The sequence below is a fragment of the Oncorhynchus kisutch genome, linkage group LG22 (genome assembly GCF_002021735.2).
Source record: "Oncorhynchus kisutch isolate 150728-3 linkage group LG22, Okis_V2, whole genome shotgun sequence".
NCBI classification, from domain to species: Eukaryota; Metazoa; Chordata; class Actinopteri; order Salmoniformes; family Salmonidae; genus Oncorhynchus; species Oncorhynchus kisutch.
In genome coordinates this window covers 49,290,163-49,316,619 of record NC_034195.2, presented here as the reverse complement: position 1 = coordinate 49,316,619, position 26,457 = coordinate 49,290,163, and the positions used below count along the sequence as shown (strand labels likewise).

The window sequence follows — 26,457 nt, the reverse complement described above, 5'->3', positions numbered from 1 at the left end:
GGTTGAAAAGAAAAGATGAGGAACACTACTTCAATTTCTTTATATCGCAAAAGTACAATAAATGTCTTTACAAACATACATATAAATACACAATTGAAGAAATATAATGCCGAAGCAAATGTTAATCTATACACAATCTACCTGTTATAAAAATAAAAAAAATATTACGAATAAATATATCTACATGAAATTAAAGGCAATTTACACAAAGGAACCAAAACGTTGATCTAAGTAAATGTTCTTAGCCTTGATATAAACAACTTTTTGTTGTTGTTGTATTATTACACTACAATGATTTAGATCTGGGTTAGATCGTCAGTATGTATTACATTTCTGAGAGAACTCCCAAGAATTCCACAAAAAGTTGATTTTGCAATAGAAATGTTTATTTCTTAAAGGGGCCTCCCCCTTCTGAGTGGTTCCTCTGGAGGTTTGAAGGTTTCCTTAGAGTATCTCTTTGCCGCTGCTCATTGGCCTCTTGGTTGGGTTAATTTAAATCATTTTGACAACTTTCTGACAACTTAAACAAGGGCTTTATAAATAGAATGCTAATGCATTTTGATGTACTGAGGCCTTCTGTGGACAGCTTCCCCATCAGCTTAAGAAATAGTGCATGTGTCACTCTGAGAAATCAGCAGGAAAGAGTTTATATTCATTGTGAAGATCCCATGTTTTGCAAACGCTTTGTCTGCCGTTGTGTCTGCAAAATAAATAAAGAATTATGTCAGAAACCAGCATTCTTGCAACTAAGAATCCTCATGTACATTGAACAAAAATATAAATGCAACATGCAAAGTGTTGGTTCCATGATTCATGAGCTGAAATAAAAGATCCCAGAAATGTCTTATATGAACAAAAAGCTTATTTCTCTCAAATTTGGTAAAAAATAATAATAATTACATCCCTGTTAGTGAGCATTTCTCCTTTGTCAAGATAATCCATCTACCTAACAGGTGTGGCATACCAAGAATAAACAGCATGATTATTACACAGGTGCACCTTGTCCTGGGGACAATAAAAGGCCACTCTAAAATGTGTAGCTTTGTCATACAACACAATGCCACAGATGTCTCAAGTTGAGGGAGTGTGTAATTGACATGCTGACTGCAGGAATGTCCACCAGAGGTGCTGCCAGATAATTAAATGTTAATTTCTCTACCATAAGCCACCTCAACCTTGTTTTTAAAGAATTTGGCAGTACGTCCAACCTGCCTCACTACTGCAGACCACGTGTATGGCGTTGTGTGGGCAAGCGGTTTGCCCACACATTGTAAACAGAGTGCCCCAGTTATGGTATGGGCAGGCATAAGCTATGGACAAAGAACACAACTGCATTTTATCAATGGAAATTTGAATACAGAGATACTGTGACAAGATCCTGAGTCTAATTGTCGCCATCACCTCATGTTTCAGCATGATAATGCAGTCTCATGTCGCAAGGATCTGTACACAATTCTTGGAAGCTGAAAATGTCTCAGTTCTTCCATGGCCTGCCTACTCACCAGACATGTTACCCATTAAGCATGTTTGGGGTACTCTGGGGTCATCGTGTACGACAGCGTGTTTCAGGTTTCGCCAATATACAGCAACTTCCCACAGCCATTGAAGAGGAGTGCGACAACATTCCACAGGCCACAATCAACAGCCTGATCAACTCTATGCAAAGGAGATGTGTCGCACTGCACGAGGCAAATAGTGGTCACACCAGATACTGACTGGTTTTTTGATCCACGCCCCTACTTCTTTAAAAAAAGATATATTTTAAGGTATCTGTGACCAACAGATGCATATCTGTATTCCCAGTTGTGATATCTAGCCTAATAACTGTATTTCAACTGACTCAGTAAAATCTTAGAAATGGCATTTTATATTTTTTGTTCAGTATATTTATTAGCTACACACGTAATCTTAACGAATTCTGTATAGGACCTTCTGATATCTCACCAGTTATAAATACAGGTAAACGAGCCGATACATTCTGGACCTGTAGGCGAACTAGACAGTGGAGGTAGTTGGGTCGTTCCCTTGAAATGACGTCACATTCATGGTAGGGTAAGACCTCCACCATTCCAGCCTCCTGGCAGATGTCCATGAAGATTTTTTTGCCCTGTGCTTCCGCACTAGACCTGTAGAGGGAGGTAAAAACAGTTATGGCAGTTAGGATTTTACTGGATCATTAGTTACCTTGAAATATAAAATGTACTTTGTCCAAGATTCAACTCAAATGCAGTGTCTTTGACTACCTGCCCTAGACCTGTATCAAATCAAATCTAACTGAATTTTTTAAAAGTGCATTTAAAATCGCAACACACTACAGTAAAACAATACAATTTTGCAAACAGAATAATAAAAAGTGTAATGAACAATTCTGGTGGTTAGTAAGGATCTTTTACAGGATGATAAGTACCTTTAAAAAATATAAAATGTACTTTGGCCGACATTAAATGAAACGCAGTGTCTTTGATGACAGGTACACTGCAATCAACTTTTAAAGGGGAATTCTGCTTGAGCTGACATCTGTGACATTTACAGAATTAATTCTCTAAAATATCAAGTCATCACTAGGGCTGTGGCGGTCATTACATTTTGTCAGCCGTCTTTGTCAACCAAATAACTGCCGGTCTCAAGATAATTGACCGTTAATTAACAAACACATTTTTAGCATCTCCTGGCTTCCAAACTGATGAAGACCATTGGAACATCTACATTTTTAAAAAGTCTATTAAATCAATTTAATATAGCCGACACCATCACAATAAATCCATTATGTATTTTAGACAGGTCTAAAGAAACATGATATGAAGAAAATTAAGTATATTTCAGAAGTACAGAATAGCATCCTCTATTGTCCTTATGGGAGCGCACACATGCGGCTATTCTGTGTTGAGCAGTTTAACAAAGCTTACATACACTCAATTAGTATTTGGTAGCAGTGCCTTTAAATTGTTTAACTTGGGTCAAACGTTTCGGGTAGCCTTCCACAAGCTTCCCACAATAAGTTGGGTGAATTTTGGCCCATTCCTCCTGACAGAGCTGGTAACTTAGTCAGGTTTGTAGGCCTTGCTCGCACACACTTTTACAGTTCTGCCCACAAATGTTCTATAGGATTGAGGTCAGGGCTTTGTGATGGCCACTCAAAACCTTGACTTTGTTGTCCTTAAGCCATTTTGCCACAACTTTGGAAGTATGCTTGGGGTCATTGTCCATTTGGAAGACCCATTTGCGACCAAGATTTAACTTCCTGACTGATGTCTTGAGATGATGCTTCAATATATCCACATAATGTTCCTGCTCATGATGCCATCTATTCTAGTGCACCAGTCCCTCCTGCAGCAAAGCACCCCCACAACATGATTCTGCCACCCCGGTGTTTTACAGTTGGGATGGTGTTCTTTGGCTTGCAAGCCTCCCCTTTTCCCTCCAAACATAACAATGGTCATTCTGGTCAAACAGTTCTATTTTTGTTACATCAGACCAGAGGACATTTCTCCAAAAAGTATGATCTTTGTCCCCATATGCAGTTGCAAACCGTAGTCTGGCTTTTTTATGACGGTTTTGGAGTGGCTTCTTCCTTTCAGGTTAAGTTGATATAGGACTTGTTTTACTGTGGATATAGGTACTTTTGTACCTTTTTCCTCCAGCATCTTCACAAGGTCCTTCTGCTGTTGTTCTGGGATTGATTTGCACTTTTCGCACCAAAGTATGTTCATCTCTAGGAGACAGAACGTGTCTCCTTCCTGAGCGGTATGATGGCTGCGTGGTCTCATGGTGTTTATACTTGCATAATATTGCTTGTACAGATGAACGTGGTACCTTCAGGTGTTTGGAAATTGCTCTTTTTTTCTGAGGTCTTGGCTGATTTCTTTTGATTTTCCCATGCTGTCAAGCAAAGAGGCACTGAGTTTGAAGGTAGGCCTTGAAATACTTCCACAGACCCACAGACTCAAATGATGTCAATTAGTCTATCAGAAGCTTCGAAAGCCATGACATCATTTTCTGGAATTTTCCAAGCTGTTTAAAGGCACAGTCAATTTAGTGTATGTAAACTTCTGACCCACTGGAATTGTGATTATAATCTGTCTGTAAACAATGGTTGGAAAAATGACTTGTGTCGTGCACAAAATAGATGTCCTAACTGACTTGCCAAAACTATAGTTCGATAACAAGAAATTTGTGGAGTGGTTGAAAAACTAGTTTTAATGACTCCAACCTAAGTGTATGTAAACCTCCGACTTCAACTGTATATATGCAACTTTAGTTGTGATACGTTGTCAAACGTTGGGCTATATGTTTTGATTTTTAATACATTCTAAGGCTGCATGATGCGACTTGCATGAAAGACATGAGCTCTTTGTTTTTTGAGCAGGCTGTTAACACTTCATCAGTCTCTCATTCACAATTTGACAAGCACTTGATAATGCCTCGAATTTCCCGACGGCATCCCTCTAGTGTGGCCATAATGCCCCCTAATAAAATTGAAATAAAAACATGCATTTTGTGGCCGTTGTGCCCTTAGGCTGAATATAGTCATTATAATTCCCTTCTCCCAGCTGCATGTTCCCACACACCTTTCACTCACATGGTTCTCAGATATCTCAATTCTTATTAGCCAATGCCCGTAACGTGATCGGGTTCTTCTTACAGGCATCTATCTCAGCTCTGAAGTAGGCTACAAGTGAAGACAAGACACATCGAGGACGCAACTGCGCTAATCAATCTTATCAAATTCTGAGTTGCATATTGAAGATGCTAGAACTGTCCACGTTTACATCAGCTAACAAGATGAGTAGGCCTAACGAAGAGCAAAAGTACTAGCCTATGTCAATCTACAATTTTTTTCATTTTACCTTTTTATTTAACTAGGCAAGTCAGTTAATAACTCATTCTTATTTTTAATGACGGTCTCCCGGGGAACAGTGGGTTAACTGCCTTGTTCAGGTGCAGAACAACAGATTTTTACCTTGTGAGCTCAGGGATTCGATCTTGCAACCTTTCGGTTACAAGTTCAACGCTCTAACCACTCGGCTATCTGCCGCCCCACTACCCCCCATAGTTATAAAGTTGACCTATTCTATTGGTCCGAGAGAGAAATATTCCAAATATCGTCTGGGACAGGTGTGGGTTGCGATTAAATACCAAATTAATACAACTACTTGCATCAAAAAAAACTTTCAAAAGCAATGAGGCTGAAACAACAGATCAGAACATTTAAAATGTTGTTAAACTATTAGGCTATTTCTTCACCTTTATAAGCGCAGCAATACGCACACGGCAGTAGGCTATAAGCGCGAATGTTCCAAAATGCAATCAATTAGCGGGAAAACACCATTCTCGGAAATGACCACATGTAATTATACATGTAATGCTTTATTATAAAGGACTTGAAAATCACACACCGCCTATTTAAGCCACTGGTTGCAAAGCGGAATAATGAGCTTCTTTTTAAGTAGTTATTTGGCCACTTTAGTTGTGATACAAACCTTATTAAAACATATAGGACTATGGGCTAGGATACATGAGGTGTGATACTAACCTTATAGGACTATAGGCTGGGCTACATGAGGTGTGATACAAACCTTATAGGACTATAGGCTAGGCTACATGAGGTGTGATACTAACCTTATAGGACTATAGGCTGGGCTACATGAGGTGTGATACTAACCTTATAGGACTATGGGCTAGGCTACATGAGGTGTGATACTAACCTTATTAAAACATATAGGCCCATGGGCTAGGTTACATGAGGTGTGATACTATCCTTATAGGCCCATGGGCTAGGCTACATGAGGTGTGATACTAACCTTATAGGACTATAGGCTAGGCTACATGAGGTGTGATACTAACCTTATAGGACTATAGGCTAGGCTACATGAGGTGTGATACTAACCTTATAGGACTATGGGCTAGGCTACATGAGGTGTGATACTAACCTTATAGGCCCATGGGCTAGACTACATGAGGTGTGATACTAACCTTATAGGCCCATGGGCTAGGCTACATGAGGTGTGATACTAACCTTATAGGACTATGGGCTAGGCTAAATGAGGTGTGATACTAACCTTATAGGACTATAGGCTAGGCTACATGAGGTGTGATACTAACCTTATTGAAACATATAGGCCTATGGGCTAGGCTACATGAGGTGTGATACTATGATTTGAAAAAGTCGCCCAAAAAAAAGGCATGTGCTGTTTCTTGCCTTACTACACACAAGCTGGGCATCATTCACAAGTGATAGTATATCATTCACAAGTGATAGGCTAATATTGTCACCCATCAGACTATTCTTGATTTAATCTGGTCTTTACATATACTAAATAATATGTGTGAGATTTGTTTGGATTTAGAATGGACCATTAACATGAACCTGTCTCGGGGCAGGGGAAAATACGTAATCTATGCAATTGAATAGCGAATGGAGGACGCTTTTCTCCTGGTTCATTTTCATGCCAGCCAGGTAGGTTATACTCCTGTTTGTAAAGAGAAGCAATGTGCTTAGTATTAGGAAAGTTGAGAAATATAGTAGGGCTAGCCTATAGGAAGCTGATGGGATCCTCCTCTTTTTAATAGAGGCCATCACTCTGTTTTCTCACGCAATTGCATAGCCTATAGAATTGTTGCACAACATGAGCTCATGGGCACTCATGAAGTGTTTGATTAGATTTTTGTTTACATTTGCATTGATGTCAGAGTGATTAGTGCTGAGTACCAGGCAGTTAGTACGTTTGGTAGGCTACTAATGACCATCGGCAGCATCAGAGCGGGAAGCCTAGTTACCGTGACTAAACAGTCAAGTGGAATTTGACTGTGGTCATGACTGGTGACTGCCAGTGTGGGAGTAATAAGGTCACCGCCCTAACAGCCCTAGTCGTCACCACACATCTAAAGTAGCCATCGTAAAGGTTCTTACAAGCGCATGAATAAGCTTACCGTGCATTCTCTTTCAGCTTCCGGCTGTCTCTGTAGTGCAAGAGCCATTTCCACTTCCCTTTTTTACTCAATCCCTCCAGGAAACCAGACATTTTCTTCATGTTGCCTGAGAGAGAGCGAGAGTTACTCAGCGACTCGCACATTCCATACAATGTTGGGAGGGGACAAAGCCTGGTCCCAGATCTGTTTCTTGCCAAACATCAGCCATAAGAGTTGGCATGATGACACAAACTGATCTGGGACCAGGCTAGGGACATCCTAGTTGCTTGTAGAGAAAACCGCTGTGAAAACATAATAACATGTAGAAAATGCACTTTTTATATGTTCTCTTGCAAATAGAGAAGCGTCCATACTGAGACTGAGTGTGTGCAGAGCTGCTCCCTCAAACACCACGAAACCGCCTTTGCTGAAGAGTTCTTGGTGGGTCAGGTTCACGATGTCATCAGGACGGTCAATACCAGCAAACAACACATTCTGAGACTTCTTCAACTCAAGCAAGTGAGGGACCTGAGAGTAGAACAGAAATCTCAAAATGACGATGTAATGACAAAGTATACCGATTCAAAAGGTTGGATTTCGAACCTGGATTGGTTATTCTTTTCCGGGAGTTTGAGATACTTTTTATAACTCTACAATGGGTATAACAGTCTTACCTCACAAATGTGTTCAGCAATATCTTCGTTCCTTAAGATGATGTGTAGAGGGCACAATGGACTATCCTTTCCAAGGCAGAATTGAGACTGTTCTACCGCAATGTGGCCCTCTGCTTCTAACAGCTCCTACAAAATTAAAATGCTTGTTTTTAAACGTGGCGGAATAATTAAAATGTTGGCTTTCATTAATTGTACTAATGGTTTTCATAGACTAGTCCCAGTTCTGTTTGCACTGTATAGGCTAACGTTTTTTACATTCATCTTACCTTCGTCTCTCTGAAGAATGGGTCAGATGATGTCACCAGTATGTAGAACCTGAACTTGTTCTTACATGACTGTCTCACAACAGAGTTCAGATTATCATGCAGGCTGTCATACATGTCCTCCTTCATCTGCCCACAGAAGTCTTTGTCTTTGCTTGGAGCTCGAGACTTTGGCGAACTGTTTCTCTTTGCGTCTTCTCTCTTGAGTCTCTCAGTTCTGGATGGGTATTTTTTGCCTGCACAGACCTCAGTCATCATAGCATGGTACACCCTGAAACTATCCACAACCAGATCTGAAACTTTTACATGCGTCATCTCACTGCCCTTTGTACACGAAAGTTTCTTAAGATGCTGAGGTTCTCCATCTGTTTCTTCAGGCATAGCCATCCTTTCAGGCATCTCCACTCTGATCTTTTGTCCTGCAAGTGATGGTATCTGCTCCCAGTGCTCCTCGGAGCCGTCCTGATCCTCCTGTAGACTGGAAAAGTGCACTGTCACAGCCGGGCTACTGGTGGAAGCTCTTTCTTCTACGTTTGACCTGCGGTGTCTCGATCGGATGTACCTGCTGCTGCTACTACCCTTATGTTTTAGCATCTGGTTCATTCTCTCTGAGAAGATGAGTGTCTCCAGATCCATAGATGACTGAGTAAGATCAGATTCATCAGCGTTATGTGTATCATCCCACCTCTTGGAGAACTCCAGAAAACTGCTCAAGCCCTGTCTGTTCGATTCAGGAACTGTCCGTGTGTGCATGCTTGCTGTAGGTTTTAAAACGGGATAGTTTTCATAGGTGATTCTGTTTCCTTTGTGATCCAAAACGGTAACTAAGCGTGGCTTTGCCACTGAGGAGTATTCTTCCTTGGTCATATCCATCTGGCTGCCACTCCTCTTAGCCCTACAATACTTTAACCACTCCTGTTGGTTCTCTTCCATATGGGAAAGTAGTTTGTCTGATTCTTCAGACTGAATGGTGACTGACGAGGAAGTGCCTTGCTTGTTGAAGTCCAAAACCCCATCAAATTTCCTTTGCTCCCATTCCTGAGACTGGCGTAAAGAGTTGATGAAGTCAAGTCTTGTTTTATTTAACCGGAATATACTTCTTAAATGTTTGTCATCTGATATCCAATTGTTCTCTAAACTGGATTCAATGTTGTCTTTATCTACAGAAGGTGCCTCATTTTCACCCATAACATCCTCATCATCACCCATAACATTCTCATCAGCCATAACATCCTCATAATCTTGCAAAACTGCAATCTGTCTCATCTCTGTTGCATACTGTGTGTTATAAGGGTGAGCATTAGTGTTTGAGCGGACAGGGGTATCGGTTTGTTTGCTTTTTAGGACATCTGAAGACATAGGGTCAATATCTGTTTGTCCTTCTTCCCAGTTGTACTGTCCTCTGCTGTCCTCACTCTTGGAGACATTCACAATCATGGCAGGTTTCTGGCTGTTTGGCTGGGGCTGAGTAAAACTGTGCACTGAAAGGTTCTGAGAAGCTGCTGTAGGTCCACTGCCAGCTGGAATACTCAGACGGGTGGACTGTAGGATGAGCTCACTTAAATCAGGACGCAAGCAAGTCTCTCTTTCTAAAGCAATTTCACTAAAGTTCCCAGTTAATGTTGTTTCATTGGACAGGACCTCCGGGTGGATTGATGGCACAGAGAAGGCAGCTTTCTCTGTTAAGGAACAGTGGGTGTTGGGAAACGAGTAAGAGAAACTATGCAGCGAATGGCGACTTGAATGAGCATGCAGGTCTGGTTCAACAGCGGCAAGTCGCGTATTTGAATATGGATCGTAATCGCTTCTTTCCTTTAAAGAAGATGAGGGAGTGTTGAGAGGTGTGCTAGTGGCGATTGGGTTCTTGCGAGGATCAGCCAATACTTGAGAGAACCGATTATCAATGGCTTCCAGATTATTTGGTTTGTTATTGTTGCTGGATTTATGCAGATTGTGCAACCCAGTAGCAGCCCTAGCTTTATAGAGACTAAGACTTGGTTCATGATGATCCTTTTCATTTTCAATGAGCGCAAGACCACTATCGAGGTTGGGACTGTTGGTGTCTTTCGCATTGGGCAACAAAACAGTGTTTGGTGTGTGATGGTTATAAGAAATTCCTGGAACGAAAGGTGGCTCGTCTTCTGTAGGAATTGGGCATCTGCTGTAACCTTCCCCAGTGCTGAGGGGTTTGCTGACCCCATCGGCATCACAGATGGCCAAGGAGGCACTGCAGATGTCAGGAATGGGGATGTAACCATACAGCACCTCATCCACAGTTGGGCATCGACTGACAGATTCTGTTCCCTTTGAAAATATTTTTGCTAGCAGTTCACCTGATAACACATTAGCACTATCACAGACTGTGATCAGTGTCTCTTTCTGACTTGGGGGAGTATCATGCACCTCTGTGTGATTGATATCCTGGCTATTCTTCTCTACTCCAATAAATGGTATTTCTACTCCAATAAATGGAATTTCTACCTGACCTTGCGCCATCTCTGATGCCTCACCTATTAAATGTAGAACATCTGTGTGTGCGATGTCTTCCCTGGGAATCAGTGGTATTTCTACCTGACCTGTCAATCTTTCTAATGTCTCGTCTTGAGAATGTTGAGACCCTGGCGGGAATGTTGTGGAACTTTGAGTTGTGACATCATCAGATTTACTCTGACCCTGCATCAATTCTTTTTCCTGTTCTTTAGTTTGTACATCAGCCTCATTTATTTCATGTTTAGCCACTCCTAAAACATTATTGGGCTGAATGAGTGTGTCAAACTCGCCTACAAAAGGCATGTTCCCATCGCATACTGGAAATACTTGCGTGGGCAGTACATCTTTACATTTAATCTCACCATGCATCTCTGGCAGTACTCTGCTAGTCCCAGCAGAAACATCTCCACCCTGCCCCATTGGTAGTTCCTCATCCGTGGAACCATTTATATCATGTACTACAGTGGGTTCTACGTCTATGTACAGCTTGCCATTACATTTCACAGGTAGTGTCGTATCTCTCAGATCATTTCCACCATGCACTACTGCCAGTGTTGCTTTTTGGGAATCATTTTCAGTGTGTGATATCTCTGGTAGTGTCTCAGCCACAGACGTGTTCCCATCACACACCACAGGTGGTGTTTTATCTCCTGAATCTTCTCCACAAATCACCACTGGTAGGGTCTCATCTCTAGTATCATTCCCATCCTGCATTGCAGTTTGCACCTGGTCTTTGGTGTTTCCATAATCTCTGGGAACATTTTCACTGTGCACTGCTTTGAGTGCCTTATCGTTATCAATTAAATCCTTCCCAACATGCACAGCAGTTTGTGCTTTAGTGATTTTCTTGTTTGTGGTATCTTTCCCAGCATGCACTGCTTCTGGTTTTTCTGCTTCAACAGAATCCTTCACGTTGTGATCTACTTTGTGCATCTCCTCTTTTGACTCACTGCCATCACAGATGACAACGTGAACCCCATCTCTGGCTTCCTTTGCATTACGCTCAACTGTGTCAGCCATATTGGCAGCATCACCATCCATCTGCACTTCTGTGCATGGCATTGTTTTGACCGAATCGTTATCTTTAAGTTGTTGCTCCTTATTGACATCCTTAGAGCCCATGGTTTTAAGACACACTGCGTGTGGTTCTCCATCACCCGTCATCTCCTCCTCCCTTTGGAGGAGCTTTTTGTTGTTGCCCTCCAAAACCTGAGCAGTTTGAGTCTCCAGGAGCTTTTTGTTGTTGCCCTCCAAAACCTGAGCAGTTTGAGTCTCCAGGAGCTTTTTGTTGTTGCCCTCCAAAACCTGAGCAGTTTGAGTCTCCAGGAGCTTTTTGTTGTTGCCCTCCAAAACCTGAGCAGTTTGAGTCTCCAGGAGCTTTTCTTGATGAATGTACACACTTGCTGCCTGTTCACACAAAAGTATGTACGATCGATCACTTTCCAAAGTTCTTTCGTAAGGGGACACACCATTTTGGAGGGTACCCTTGCTGTCATTCTCATGGTTGTTGGTTTCATAGTCTTCATCATCACCCAGGTCACTTGATTTTTCTGACATCATGCTGTCCACACGGTCTCTGTAAACCTGTAGAGAAAGAGAACACCAAGATAAACAATTCATCATTGCAACAACAACAAAAAAGTCTACAAAAGATTTATTGGAAAACATGTGGTTTAAATATATAATATATTTGTTTTCCAACCTTTAACTCAACACCTGTACTTTGTTTTGGACAAGAGATGGTTTCCTTGTGCAGGCCAGATGCTGGTAGGTATGATGGATGATTTTTCAAATCTATTCTCCGCTTAGACTCTGTGTCTAGAGAGTCTAGCACAGTTGAGGTTGTTTTCATTGAAAGGTCCAATACCTCAGCTTCCAGGCTTAATGGTTGTGCTTTTTTTTTACCCATTTTACTAAGGTCCAAAACGTCAGGTTCTGGTATCCTGGAGAGGGCTATATAAGCAGGGGAACTTGTCTTGGTCCCAGGTGGAATCTGGGCTGGTACCATTCCATGAGCCACTTCTATAGATTCCTTTTTTTCCAAACATGTTAGACTTGAGTCTGCCTGGCAGAACCTCGCAGTGGACCTGCTGTAGAAAAGACCTATCCACATGTGGATAATGAGCTGAACCTGTTCTTTTGTGTCCGTAATGTCAAAATCCCATGGGCTGTACAGAGAGGGAGTGCAGAGGGATGAAGGGAAAGGACAGAGAAAAATCAGAGTTTTAATTTGCAATTCCAGTCAAACAATTAGTCGACCACTGTGAGTAATATAGTATCAGCTTTTGGTCTCTAGCAAACTCTTCAGTTATCCTTTCTTCTAGCTACTATATGCATAACTAATCAAACTGAAGACATTAGTATTTAAGTTAGTGATTGTAAGTACATACCCATGTAGGGCTCTAATAACTGTTTTATCCTTAGGGTCGTTGGTAAACTTGCTGTCTGAATTAAAGTTATAGTTTTCCTTCCACAGCCGTGTCACTTGAACTGAGCCATCTTTTTCAATGAACCGCCGGAAGCGATGGAACTTCTGCCTGCACCCGATTCCTTTGCTCAGGGATTCCCGAGCCAATCCCGGTTCCTTCCTGTTCTGGTCCTTCTGCTGACACAGGACGGCCCGTAGTGTTTGAGTTCCGTCAGCAAAGATATCCTTGCGATGCTGCTGAAGTCCCTCCGAAATGGGGACTTGAACGATTGAACCTGACAAACCCAATAGTAGAGAGGATGGCGGCAGTGAGTATGAATGCTCTTGTGAGACTAACACAACCCGCTCCCCACTCCCCACCACCAGCCCCTTGGGTGACGGAGACTGAGGGGGGAGTTTAAGCCTAGCAGCAGAAGGGTGCTTCAGCAGAGCAGGAAGGACAAACTCTCGCTCACCATCTGGATCATGAGGAGAGATGCCATCTTTGACACTGTTGTCACTTATCACCAAACTTGGGTGGTCATCTTGTTTCTCAAGAGCCTTTGGGTCTGACTGTTGTTCCAGTACCTTGTCATTACTGGTACTGCGAGCCAAATCGGCCAATAGGGTCAGAGACTCTGCAGGTGGGCACGATACAGCGCTGGCACCTTCGCAGGGCCTACCCCTACTGACAACACGGCTGACATCCGGGTCAAGTGTCACTAGTTGGGAGGATATAGCTACTGTCTCCCTTTCTAAAGCAGCTGGTGAGCGATAATGCAACCACCCTGTAGAAACAAAAGACACAAAGGAGCGCATGGTGATGATCAATACCTACATGGCTGTAAAGCAGTCCCCCTGCACGCAAATTGTTCAGTAAAGATCTTTATTTTTATTTTTTTACTTTTTTAAAGACGATGTTTTTCTTGTAATAGTAATAAATATCCTCGCCAACCCACTGAACCTAATTTTAACACGATCTGTAATAGATGCAACATTATGTTCAACAGGGGGACCGCAGCAATAGGGGAGCTAGCCAATCAACACAGAGCAAGATGAGTCAGAGGCGCCAGCAAGAGGTCCCAGATCTGTTTGTGCTCTCTTGCCATCTGCATTACAATGACCATAGGGGATGGCACAAACTGATCTGGGACCAGGCAAGCAAGAGGCCATTAGCACGTTACTTCAGAATGCCGCTTTTGCAGTTCAGATGAAGAAGGAAATATAGAAACGGAATCGTCAGGAATTCAAGACAACCGGATTATTTCAGGGCATATTTCAACATTTCAGCGCATATATTAACCGTAATCACAAGTCAATGATGAAGAACATTGCTATCTAATTTAGCATTTGGTTTAATGAGAACAAAAGAAAATCCATTTGCATGTTCTGTTATTTGCATGACATGTGAAGTTCACAACAACCACGAACTTCCCCAAAAGAAACTTACATTTTTTCCTAATGGAGTCTGCGTGCTCGTGTTTCTTTTTGAATGGTCTCCTCTGACTCGCCAAGATGACTGTTGTTGAAGGTGAGCTAGGCAAAGCCTCAGACGTTTGGTCAGATGTGGCTTGAGGTGGGACCAGGTCCAGTCTGCTCTGAATGTCTTTCTTTAATGCAATATCACTTTTTTCTGGAGATTTGTGTGCATCATTATTCAACTCCGTAGGAGTCAAGCCTAATGCTAGTGCAAACTTTGGGTCTAGGCCAAATGTCTGTTCCTTTGCAACTTCAACAGCACCTGTGGTTCTGTCTGGGTTGGCTTTGTTGATATGAACATTTTCCATTTCATCCATGCCAGGAGTATCAGCCTTGCTTTTCTTGTTCACGGGTGATGTTTGATCTTCTGGAGCAGGATTGATGGGTTTATTTCTCTTTCCCCCTCTTGAAAGGACTGTCTTTAGTTGACTGAGGGATATTGCGACATATTGACGCTTCTTTTTGTGTTTTCCTGAGGAAGGAGAATCCGTGTCTTTGTTCAGGAGCAGTTCTGAGGGATTCAGAGAGGCCATCTTGCCTACATCAGCCATTTTGACCTCATGCAGACTGTCTTTACTGTCTAACATCCCTATGGGCAAATCTTTGTTCTCATCTGACTTGTTCAACTCTAGGTTAGGTCCATTTCCTGTTTCTATGGGTTGGGGGACTTTGATACAAGCTTCAACCATCATCTCGTCAGCACATTGTTTGTGATCTAACACTTTCCCCTTAACTTTCAAAGATTCTATATCCTTGGCGATAACTTCTGAACCGTGAGGGACAAAAATTCTACCACATTCGGAGATGATTGCCTTCAAGTCCCATCGTTCGGTCTTCTTTTTCAAAGGATGGTCATCATGAATCAAATCCATACTTTCTTTATTTCTCAATGGGTGATAGTGGATTAAATCCTTGCTTTTCATTTTCAATGGGGGATCTTGGATCAAATTCATCAATTCTCTTGGCATTTTCAATGGGTGAACTTGGGTCACATCAATCTTTTCCTTCTTTTTCAATGGGGGATCTTGGATCAAATTCATCAATTCTCTTGGCATTTTCAATGGGTGAACTTGGGTTACATCCATCTTTTCCTTCTTTTTCAATTGGGGATCTTGGATCAAATTCATCAGTTCTCTTGGCATTTTCAATGGATGAACTTGGGTTACATCCATCTTTTCCTTCTTTTTCAATGGGAGATCTTGGATCAAATTCATCAGTTCTCTTGGCATTTTCAATGGATGAACTTGGGTTACATCCATCTTTTCCTTCTTTTTCAATGGGAGATCTTGGATCAAATTCATCAGTTCTCTTGGCATTTTCAATGGGTGAACTTGGGTTACATCCATCCTTTCCTCCTTTTGCAATGGGTTAACTTTAATTAAATCCATCATTTCCTTCCTCTTTTTCAATAGGTGGACTTCACTTGAATCCATACTTTCCATGTCCTCTTTTTCTTTCTCTTCAAAGTCAGCCACTGTAGACCTCAAGATCCTTTTACACAATCCGCTAAATCTATGACGTTTCCTTGGCCGTTTCCTCCAATCAGATATAGAGGAATGACTGACCTCTGTGGGTTTTGAAGGCTGATTGGCCTTGCCACGTTGTCCATTGAGAGCACTCCCGCCCTTATCCTGTACTTTGGCGCAAGGTAAACTGGAGGAGTTATTTGTGGTGGACTCATTGTGAGGTAAAACGGTTGCAGTTCTTTCAGTGGCAGTGATGACTAACACTGTTGGGAGGTCACCTGATGCAGGTGAGGTTGAAACCTCTGTCACCTCTGTAGCCTTTTTCATCACTCTCATACTGGCTATCCCAAAAGCCTTTGCCGACACTGCAAGCTGGGAAAGATCAGAGGGAACCTCCTCTTGCACCTCCTTCTGAGGCAAAGTTTTCATATTATCCTCTACGCCTGCCTCTGGTGCCTTGCTGTTGGGCTTGGTCGCCAGGGCCGGACTAGGTTTCCTCAAGACCTCTGCAGAGACTGGAGGCTGTGAAACACCAGAGGGCATATCCTTTTGCACCTCCTTCAGGTACAAGTTAGTCTCTTCCTTCGCTACTCCTACCTCTGGTGCGTTGCAGTCTGCCTTGCCCAATGCTGCCAGGTCAGCTTTCCTCAAGACCTCTGCAGAGACTGGAGGCTGTGAAACACCAGAGGGCATATCCTTTTGCACCTCCTTCAGGTACAAGTTAGTCTCTTCATTTGCTACTCCTACCTCTGGTGCGTTGCAGTCTGCCTTGCCCAATGCTGCCAGGTCAGCTTTCCTCAAGACCTCTGCAGAGACTGGAAGCTGTGAAACACCAGAGGGCATATCCTTTTGCACCTCCTTCAGGTAAAAGTTAGTCTCTTCATTTGCTACTCCTACCTCTGGTGCGTTGCAGTCTGCCTTGCCCAATGCTGCCAGGTCAGCTTTCCTCAAGTCCTCTGCAGAGACTGCAGGCTCTAAAAGATCAGAATGCACCTTTTCTTGTACATCAACTTCAACCTCCTCTGGGATCAAACTTGTCCCTTCATCCTCTGTTCTTACCCCTGGTGCATTACAGTCAGCCTTGGTCTTCCCAGGTTTTTCAGAGTCATCTGCCGACACAGAAGGCTGAGAAAGATCAGAGGTGAGCTCCTCCTGCACCTCTTTTGGAGGCAAAGTTGTCCCTGGTGCTTTACTGTGTGCCTTGTTCAAGTCAGGTTTCGCAAAATCCTCTGCAGGGATTAGAGGCTTGCTAAGATCAGAGGGCAACCTTTCTTGCACTTCCTTCAAAAGCAAGTTATTCCCTTCCTTTACTGCTTTGTCTGGTGCATTACTGTCTTCCATAGTCTTACCAGGTTTCTCAAAGTCCTCCATTGACACTGCAAGTGCTTTACTAAAGTCTGCTGCTGTGTCAGCTGTGTCTCCTGGGGACTTTCCCCCTGACTGCTGCTCCTCTGGGCCACCCAGACTAGCAGGACTCATGGGGGACCCCTCTGGAGATGACAGACAGTAGTAGACATCATCATCCGGCTCATCTCCTCGCTCCTCTCGCCCTGCCACCAGAAGCTCCGTGGCTCTGGACACCGACAGCTCAAAGGAGCCAGGCTGGTGGAAATAAGATTTGAGACGTTTCCATCCCATCTCAGTCCACTTGGGGGCGGAGTATAGGTATTTGAGGGCGTCCGGAACGTCAAACTGATCTGGGAAGATGCTGGCCTCCCTGGATGGACTGATGGTAAGCCCAGGGTGGATGAGGGAAGCGTAGCTCTGGATATGCTGCTCTAGTAAACCACGTAGCTCCCCGCTTGGTGAAGGGAGGCACTTTTCCACCTCTGTCTCTGCGTAGTTCAGTGCAGGCACCACCTGGAGGCACTCTGGTGAGAGGAAGGGCTTCTTCCAGCAGACCTTGGTGTCTGTGGTAAAAAATAAAATGGCATTACATAAAGATACATTACAAAAGATGAGATAAAAATCGCTACTGTATACAGGGCATAAGTGTTCACAAATTAAAGTTGGCCACACACACACACCTCTATGTATAGCTCTGGAGTCTGGAAACACAAACATCCCCTGCAATACCTCTGGCTTACTGGACCCAGTATCTGGAAATATACAATTATAATGTCATGTTAGAAGCTAAATGTCTATCTACAATATCTAAATACAGTATGTTGTGTATACAGGTTCCTTCTTACCTTCATAAGTGAGGAAGTGAGATGAATGTAACAGTATAAGAAAACCATTATCATTCAGTTGTATTGTGAGGGCCTGTTAGTAAGAAAAATAGAATTCATTTGAATCAAAGTCTGACACGGCAACAACATACTGCATTCCGTTCTTTCAATAGTCCGTGAGCCAAATTTGAAAAAACAATGAAAGCTCACCAGGTCTTTCTCCTTGAGGCCCTGTGTGAGCTGAGAGAGAGAGGTGTCTTCAGCCTCACTGGGTGAAAGCTCATACAGACTGCAACCCATTCCTTCCAGAGACACTGAAAAACAGTACAACTCAATATAATAAAGTACTCCTAGTGTGCAAAGTTAGTTATTACAAGAAAATACAGAAAAAAAGGTGATAATTTAGACATTCAGCATTCCATGGTAAAGAACGGAAAATACATCTGTGTAAAGCTAATATAATATGCCATTTAGCAGAAGCTTTTATCCAAAGTGACTTACAGTCATGCGTGCATATATTTCATGTATGGGTGGCCCCGGGAATCAAACCCATAATCCTGACGTTGCAAGCGTCATGCTCTACCACTGAGCCATACACACTCAATAAATTCTGTTATCAAAGCTGAATAAATAAACAGTTTCATCTTTTACAGATAAGCAACACCTAAACATTTCCTGAGAAGGTTTTGTTTGTGGTGACACTGCTCAAACAAAATGCTATCAAAATGAAACCCCCTTTTGAGTACATTTACAAAACTTCTTCGGGATCGGTGTCCTTTCCACGGGACGGTTGAGCTAATGCGATTAGCATGAGATTGTAAGTAACAAGAAAATTTCCCAGGACATAGACATATCTGATATTGGCAGAAAGATTAAATTCTTGTTAATCTAACTGCACTGCAATTTACAGTAGCTATTACAGTGAAATAATATCATGATATTGTTCAAGGAGAGTGCACAATTTTGAACATGAAAAGTTATTAATAAACAAATTAGGCACATTTGGGCAGTCTTGATACAACATTTTGAACAGAAATACAATGGTTCATTGGATCAGTATGAAACTTTGCACATATACTGCTGCCATCTAGTGGCCAAAATCGAAATTGCACCTGGGCTGGAATAATACATTATGGTCTTTCTCTTGCATTTCAAAGATGATGGTACAAAAAAATACAAAAGAACGGTTGGTTCATTCTTTGTATTACAGATCTATTGTGTTATATTCTCCTTTCACATTTCCACAAACTGCAAAGTGTTTCCTTTCAAATGGTATCAAGAATATGCATATCCTTGCTTCAGGGCCTGAGCTACAGGCAGTTAGATTTGGGTATGTCATTTTAAGTAAAAATTGAAAAAAAGGGGCGGATCCTTAAGAGGTTTAATTTTCAACATGACTGTACCTTCACCGGAGAAACAGGTTTCAAATATAGCCTTCGGTAATTTCTGCCTCAGATCTGACATTTGAATTGCTCCGTCAACTGACATCATTGTTGGACTGCAATCAACAAAAAGGAAGGAAGTGTGATTCATGTGACATTCTCAAGTTATGTTACCACATGAAAACAGAATAAAATGGGGAGGTACTGAAATGTGCTTTTAGATTTTCCCGTTGCATTTTCAATGGTGTGCCCTACTGAACACGACCCACATCAAGTCAATTGGAGATAGATTTAGAATATATTTTTTAAAGTCATATCATAGGGAGGGAGTACACCTTCACAGGGTTGCATTGAACTTACAGTTTAGCTGGGATTAGGGGTCCTGTGCTGGACTTCAGACCCACATGGTAGATCTGAGAGCTGATTTGGAGCTGGCCCCTCCACGGATAGTAGTGAAAGACTGTAATCGCATTCCATTACCATTATCATAACATTATCCAAAAGCACCAGTGCAGTGTTACAATACACACAAAAAGTCAAATTCATATGGATAACACACTAGACAAAGACACATTGATAAGTAGCCATCAGTTCATTGCTCACCTGTTTTTTCTTCCTCACTAAAAAGACAGGGAGACATTTTGTTTTTATTAATCAAGATAACAGTTTAATTCCTTTATTCACCTAATATTTTCTATTGAGCATAATGTTGTTTGTGACAAACCCCACGAGGGGAAAGAGGGAAGTGTACCTTTTCTCCTTCTCCTCTGATGCGGGTGTCTTGGTATCCCAATAGGAGAAAGCCACGATAGCGAATGGGCAGACATGGCTGGGAGGCTGGACTGCCCCTCCAACAGGCAGCTCATACATGTAGTACTGCAAAGACCAACACAAATCTCGTCAGCTTTGCTATTGTGTTGTATTTATCACTACTGTATCTGCAGGTGTATTTCATCAACTTTGCTAAATGCCTGTGACAAAAAGACGAATAATACATCATTTAATTATTTCGTTAGAGGTAGCTTACTAAATAACATATTTGTTTTATTGCTCTGACACACTGAGTGCATATTTGACAATTGAAGGCAACATAACACACCATGTGAGAGGGACGGATGATGGTGGAAGGAGGGAGGGAGGAGTCTCACCTGTGTTCTCTCGAAGGCCAGGAAGGAGCTGGTGTTGGCTGACACAGAACTGAGCTGCTCTGATACATGACAGTCAAACCCATTAGAGGGAGAGGTGTAGTTTACTGTGTAGTTCTCAGTCACTTCTCTGACCCTGCCCTGTAGAACCCCACAAAAAGAGAGAGAATTAAATTGCAGGCCCTTTCAACTAATCAATCAAATATATTTATAAAGCAGTCGTCCCAAATATATTCATCAGCAGTCGTCCCAAATTGCTTTACAGTAACCCGGGCCCAGACCGCAAACAGAAGCAGACGCACAGTGGCCAGGAGGCAGAAACCTCAAGAGAAACCTTTGGGGGAAAGGAGGTTACCCAACATTATGACCCGGTGGCCGGTTCTGACTAGAGGGAGTACAGCTACGACCGGAAGTGTTTTTTGTTTGTTTTGTAGCCGGTTAGGAGAACTTACGCAGTAGGTTACGATAATTAACGTGGCAGGTTAGGAGATTTAGGTTGGGAAAAGGATAACGGTTTAAAATGCTCTCATAACCTGCTACAAAAAGGTTCTTCCGGTCGTAGCTGTACTCCCTCTAGTCAGCACCCTTATTGCCCTGCTACTGTGTAAATACCTTGGTGAGCCTGATGATGGTGATGTATCCAGACTTCCCGTGGTACCAGCGGTTTAAGTCCAGGCAGTCCGAGTACTTGGACACGTACACACCTGAGTTAAACAAGAACATTCACAACAATGACAAGTTTGTTTCCACAGCAAGAACATGGGGTGGTGAGTGTTCCAGTATCCCCCCTCCTCTTTCTGATAAAACCAAAACAGCAAGAACATGGGGTGGTGAGTGTTCCAGTATCCCCCCTCCTCTTTCTGATAAAACCAAAACAACAAGAACATGGGGTGGTGAGTGTTCCAGTATCCCCCCTCCTCTTTCTGATAAAACCAAAACAACAAGAACATGGGGTGGTGAGTGTTCCAGTATCCCCCCTCCTCTTTCTGATAAAACCAAAACAACAAGAACATGGGGTGGTGAGTGTTCCAGTATCCCCCCTCCTCTTTCTGATAAAACCAAAACAACAAGAACATGGGGTGGTGAGTGTTCCACTTTGAAGAATCTCAAATATAAAATATATTTCTATCTGTTTAACACTTTTTTTTGGTTACTACATGATTCCATTTGTGTTATTTCATTAGTTTTGACATCTTCACTATTATTCTACAATGTAGAAAATAGTAAGAATAAAGAAAAACCCTTGAACGAGTAGGAGTGTCCAAACTTTTGACTGGTTCTGTATATCTGAATGTAAGCATACGTTTAAGATCTATGTGAGAACAATTAAGTGAGAAATTTAGAAGAGGCTGTGAAACTTCACACTTTACTTTTTATTTTTTATTTTTTTAGGTTTAGTGGTTTTACAGTTCCAACACTGCATAATGTAACTGAGGTGGTTTGGCAGAATTGGCGCCACATGCACATAATGAACTTGTTGGCTCCCTAAGCAAATGCCTAGGCATTAGCACAGCAGGCGAACACTGTCTTGTGGCACACAGGTACATTCTATGGATATGTGATTAGATGTTCTCTTTCCTTATAATTTAATCTAACCAAAGAAACCTGTGTCACGTTGATTAACCTACACGTGACAAAACAGGAAGTTGAAGGACAAGTGAAGAAACAATATGTGAGTGAAAATGGCTGACAAAAAGTACCATTATACTTACTGCTATAGAGGGGAAAAAAACACTTCACGTCTTACAGGGCTTCTATGGTGATCTCATAAACATCTAGAACTGTAAACTTGGAACATGATGAAACAGAACACTAGTCTACACAAGGACTTTGACCACTGTTTACTTCCTCCATAACTATGGCAGTTATCGCAATCTGAGCCTAGTAGATTAAAAAAAACTAGCAGACTTTGTCCAACTGTAGATAATCTTCCACCACCCTCCCCCTTTTCCACTAGGGCCTGCAACCCGAACACAGCTTGGCTCACTATGTAACCTGAAGTAACGGAGATTTCTATTGAGGAATTCTAACTTCAAACAACGAAAGATATTTACCAGAGTTTCATTGTATGTATGTTCAGAGCTAAACTCTCATAACATAATATTCTGTTGATAAAGTAGACTCCTCCCTCATTCCTCATTTTCATTCAAATGAGATCAAATCTAATTTCTACATCATTCAAACATTTTTTACTGCAGGCCCCTAAGTATAGACTAATGTTAAATATCTGGTCCTAGCAAACACTACTGGTCTCTCCTTCCACTTTCTCTTTACACTATCATGTACGTAAAGCAGTTTCACTTTCAAAAGCAGAAGGACAATTGACCAAACATGTACTGAAACCGAACACCTGAAACAGTACACCATTATCCTAGTAAGACAACTTATTTAAATCTCACTACTTATGTTTTGACATGTCTTTATCCATATAGTCCACACTCAAATGGAATTAGTTTAGGTTTGTTCTAGAGACTACTCCATGTCATGTAGTGTGTGAGTTGCCTCTATATTTAACATGTAAAAGCTTAGAAATGCTCCATTGTTTAGATGAGGCCTTGTTCGGTAATATGAAAAAGGTTTCAGTAGAAATAGATCAATCCAGTTTTTCTCATATTTCCTTAACCCAAGACAGGTTGTTCTTGTTTTTATCGAGGCGTTATTGTCCTAGTGTATTTAACTCCCGTGCTGTGGAACTCAAAACCCAGGCGTCTTGTCTGATATCTCGTTATTTACACAATATGGCGCAGCTCATTTACCCTTTGAAGGATCTCCAAGTGTGGTACATGTGCTGTGTCCAGGGACAACACCAGTTTCTCCCACTCTATTTGCCTTTAAAATAGAAGAATATTGATTATTAGCAATTGGTAACTTGATTACAATGTTTTGAGGTCGTTTTCTATGACACAAAGTTAGATAAGGGTTTCTCCATAAAACATTTTTTGGGGGGAGAATACATTGTGTGTGTGTGACTTTACGTTTTCTACAGAAATAGAGATGTATGAATGACTATAAACATTATTGTGAGATAAACATTGAAATGTTTATTTTGTTACCTTATTTTCGTCGTCAAACAGCAAGAAGCCATAGGACTCCTCCATTTCTTCCTCTGTGTATCCCATGTCTCTTCTCTTTGTTCTGAAAGCCTCATACTGTCAAACAACAAGTAATAGTTTGCCTCTCAAATATAATACAAATTGTATTTGTTACATGCACCGAATAAAACAAGTGTAAACTTTAACGTGAAATGCTTACTTACGAGCCCTTTCACAACAATGCAGATTTAACAAATAAGAAAAATTTAAACTGATAACACAAATTAAAATAGAGGAATAAAATACACAAGTATAGAGCTATATACAGGAAGTACCAGATCAATGTGGATATACAGGAAGTACCAGATCAATTGTGGAGCTATATACAGGAAGTACCAGATCAATGTGGTATACAGGAAGTACCAGATCAATGTGGAGCTATATACAGGAAGTACCAGATCAATGTGGATATACAGGAAGTACCAGATCAGTGTGGAACTATATACAGGAAGTACCAGATCAATTGTGGAGCTATATACAGGAAGTACCAGATCAATGTGGAACTATATACAGGAAGTACCAGATCAATGTGGAGCTATATACAGGAAGTACCAGATCAATGTGGAGCTATATATAGGAAGTACCAGATCAATGTGGATCTATATACAGGAAGTACCAGATCAATTGTGGAGCTATATACAGGAAGTACCAGATCAATTGTGGAGCTATATACAGGAAGTACCAGATCAATGTGGATCTATATACAGGAAGTACCAGATCAATGTGGAGCTATACACCGGAAGTACCAGATCAATTGTGGAGCTATATACAGGAAGTACCAGATCAATTGTGGAGCTATATACAGGAAGTACCAGATCAATGTGGATCTATATACAGGAAGTACCAGATCAATGTGGAGCTATACACCGGAAGTACCAGATCAATTGTGGAGCTATATACAGGAAGTACCAGATCAATTGTGGAGCTATACACAGGAAGTACCAGATCAATTGTGGAGCTATATACAGGAAGTACCAGATCAATTGTGGAGCTATATACAGAAAGTACCAGATCAATTGTGGAGCTATATAGAGGAAGTACCAGATCAATGTGGAGCTATATACAGAAAGTACCAGATTAATGTGGCGCTATATACAGGAAGTACCAGATCAATGTGGAGCAATATACAGAAAGTACCAGATCAATTGTGGAGCTATATACAGGAAGTACCAGATCAATGTGGAGCTATATAGAGGAAGTACCAGATCAATGTGGAGCTATATATAGGGAGTAGCAGGACCAGATCAATGTGGAGCTATATACAGAAAGTACCAGATCAATGTGGAGCTATATACAGGGAGTATCAGGACCAGATCAATGTGCAGGGGTACAAGGTATTTAGGTAGATATAGGGAAGGGGTAAAATGACTAGGCACCAGGATAGATAATAATAAGAGTAAAACATTTAAATACTGATATTAAGTTAAATTATTTTATGTTGTAAATATGTACTTAATTAATTAAGGGGCAGCACAAAATGACTTAAGTAATACACAAATATACTATCAAGTATTACACAGATATGTAACAGTACATATACTAACATGTACTATCAAGTATTACACAGATATTATCATGAAATAGTACATATACTATCCTGTACTAAGTATTGCACAGATACTATAAACTGGACTCTATGGGCAGAGTCAGGGCCAGGGTACCGTACACCAAGGAGTAAGCCAGGGTTGGCCAATTTTACCATGTACTGTAGTGAAATACTGACCCGTTCCTGCAGAGTAGCATTGTTTATCAAGAAAGCAGAGTTGTATCTGAAAGACTGCTTAGACTCCTTGTACATGTACGAGTTTTGCAGTGGAGGCCGAATGCTGTTGTCGAACTTTTTCGAACCTGGTAGCACAGGTACCAACACACCTGGAGGTTGCAACAGGAACAAGGTTAAAAAGTGACTACTGTGGAGTTGCAAACTCGTTCTGTTTTTACCAAAAGGTGCCATGCATTTTATCTTCTATTCTATGCATCTTGTATTTATAACTACCATACTGATATATTCTATTCTATGCATATTGCATTTATAAATAACACATTTATAATTTCAATTATTGTTTTCTATACCATTCTATTTAATTATATACTAGGTGTCTTGCATTTTCAACAACCTTATTGATTATATTCTACATATATATTTTGAGGTAGGTCTAACATTGGTGAGTATACTGTTAAAAAACAATATTAAAAGATTTATGCAACAACAAAGAAATGTCTCGCCCATGTGAACACATGATTCTCGCTGCTAATGGCAGTCAACTTCTTTCGACCAGTATATGCGCACTTGATAAAATACTTCAAACGGTAAATACTGTAATCCTTTAGGCTAAACTAAAACAAATGATGTATGACTAAAACCAATATTGTCGAGTTGTTAAAATGTTAAATTATGAATAGTAACCATAATAGAAAAGTGATAGAACATTGTGATAGACCAAAAAAACAAAACTCGACGTCACCTTCTCTCACGGCACCATTATCGCTTTCCATGGTTGGAAATGTATTAAATCAGTTTGTCTCTATTTCTCTGGGCTTTTGCAGACCACCTCTGTCTTCCATGGACATTTCGACACTTAATTTCTCTATTCCAAGGAAAATGTTGCCAATCCATATGAGCGATTTGGCGCAATCTTCGTGCCAAAATCGAATCTCAACATTGTCAGTGAGTTTGGTAGGCTGAGGAAAAATATGTTGCAACCAGGAAGTAAGAAAGAGCACAAGGAAAAACTTCGCCATTAGAACACATTTCGATATTTTGTGGGTTTTTCTGAGTTTATGCTCAGATATGTTTTACATATATCTTATATATAATGACCAAACAATGTAATCCTAACTAAAAGTGAAGTATTGCTTCCAAAAAAGAAACAGAAACTTAGCTATAACTACCTGCATCCATTTCGAGACTGCTTCGCTTTCATTTCTTCACTCGCCTACCGCTAGTAGACGCAGTTATGGAAGCGCTTTCCCGCCACC

The 26,457-nt window shown here is 41.3% G+C and overlaps 1 protein-coding gene across 5 annotated transcripts; it reads right to left on the bottom strand.

Moving 5' to 3' along the window:
* Positions 1-21: 21 nt before the first annotated feature.
* On the bottom strand, positions 22-26,457 carry LOC109867239 (uncharacterized). Of its 5 annotated transcripts, none has more exons than XM_031801032.1 (24): positions 26,371-26,457; positions 25,944-26,160; positions 25,202-25,350; positions 23,440-23,535; positions 23,143-23,215; positions 20,999-21,090; positions 20,390-20,527; positions 19,993-20,117; positions 19,845-19,861; positions 19,602-19,701; positions 19,263-19,357; positions 18,070-18,173; positions 17,881-17,953; positions 17,716-17,787; positions 14,194-17,598; positions 12,727-13,531; positions 12,039-12,504; positions 11,681-11,920; positions 7,850-11,632; positions 7,584-7,709; positions 7,284-7,437; positions 6,931-7,036; positions 1,945-2,126; positions 247-700 (listed from the first exon to the last, which is right to left on the bottom strand). In XM_031801032.1, the coding sequence occupies exons 2-24, from the start codon at positions 25,972-25,974 to the stop codon at positions 600-602; spliced, it is 10,533 nt and encodes a 3,510-aa protein (XP_031656892.1). In that variant the 5' UTR covers positions 25,975-26,160; positions 26,371-26,457; the 3' UTR covers positions 247-599. The 5 variants fall into 5 exon arrangements, with proteins under 5 accessions (XP_031656891.1, XP_031656892.1, XP_031656894.1 ...); XM_031801034.1 differs by having other exon boundaries at positions 7,850-11,920; positions 12,727-13,039; positions 13,220-13,531; XM_031801033.1 differs by having other exon boundaries at positions 7,850-11,920; positions 14,194-16,192; positions 16,343-17,598.

What these genes read in the sequence shown, in the direction of transcription:
- LOC109867239 (XM_031801031.1), bottom strand. Translation starts at nt 25,974, where the DNA reads ATGGAAAGCGATAATGGTGCCGTGAGAGAAG. An exon ending in GTACAGGTGTTGAGTTAAAG is followed by an intron (nt 11,921 to 12,038) that starts GTTGGAAAACAA and finishes CTTTCTCTACAG; the next exon opens with GTTTACAGAGACCGTGTGGA. An exon ending in CATTCTTCAGAGAGACGAAG is followed by an intron (nt 7,710 to 7,849) that starts GTAAGATGAATG and finishes TTAATTTTGTAG; the next exon opens with GAGCTGTTAGAAGCAGAGGG.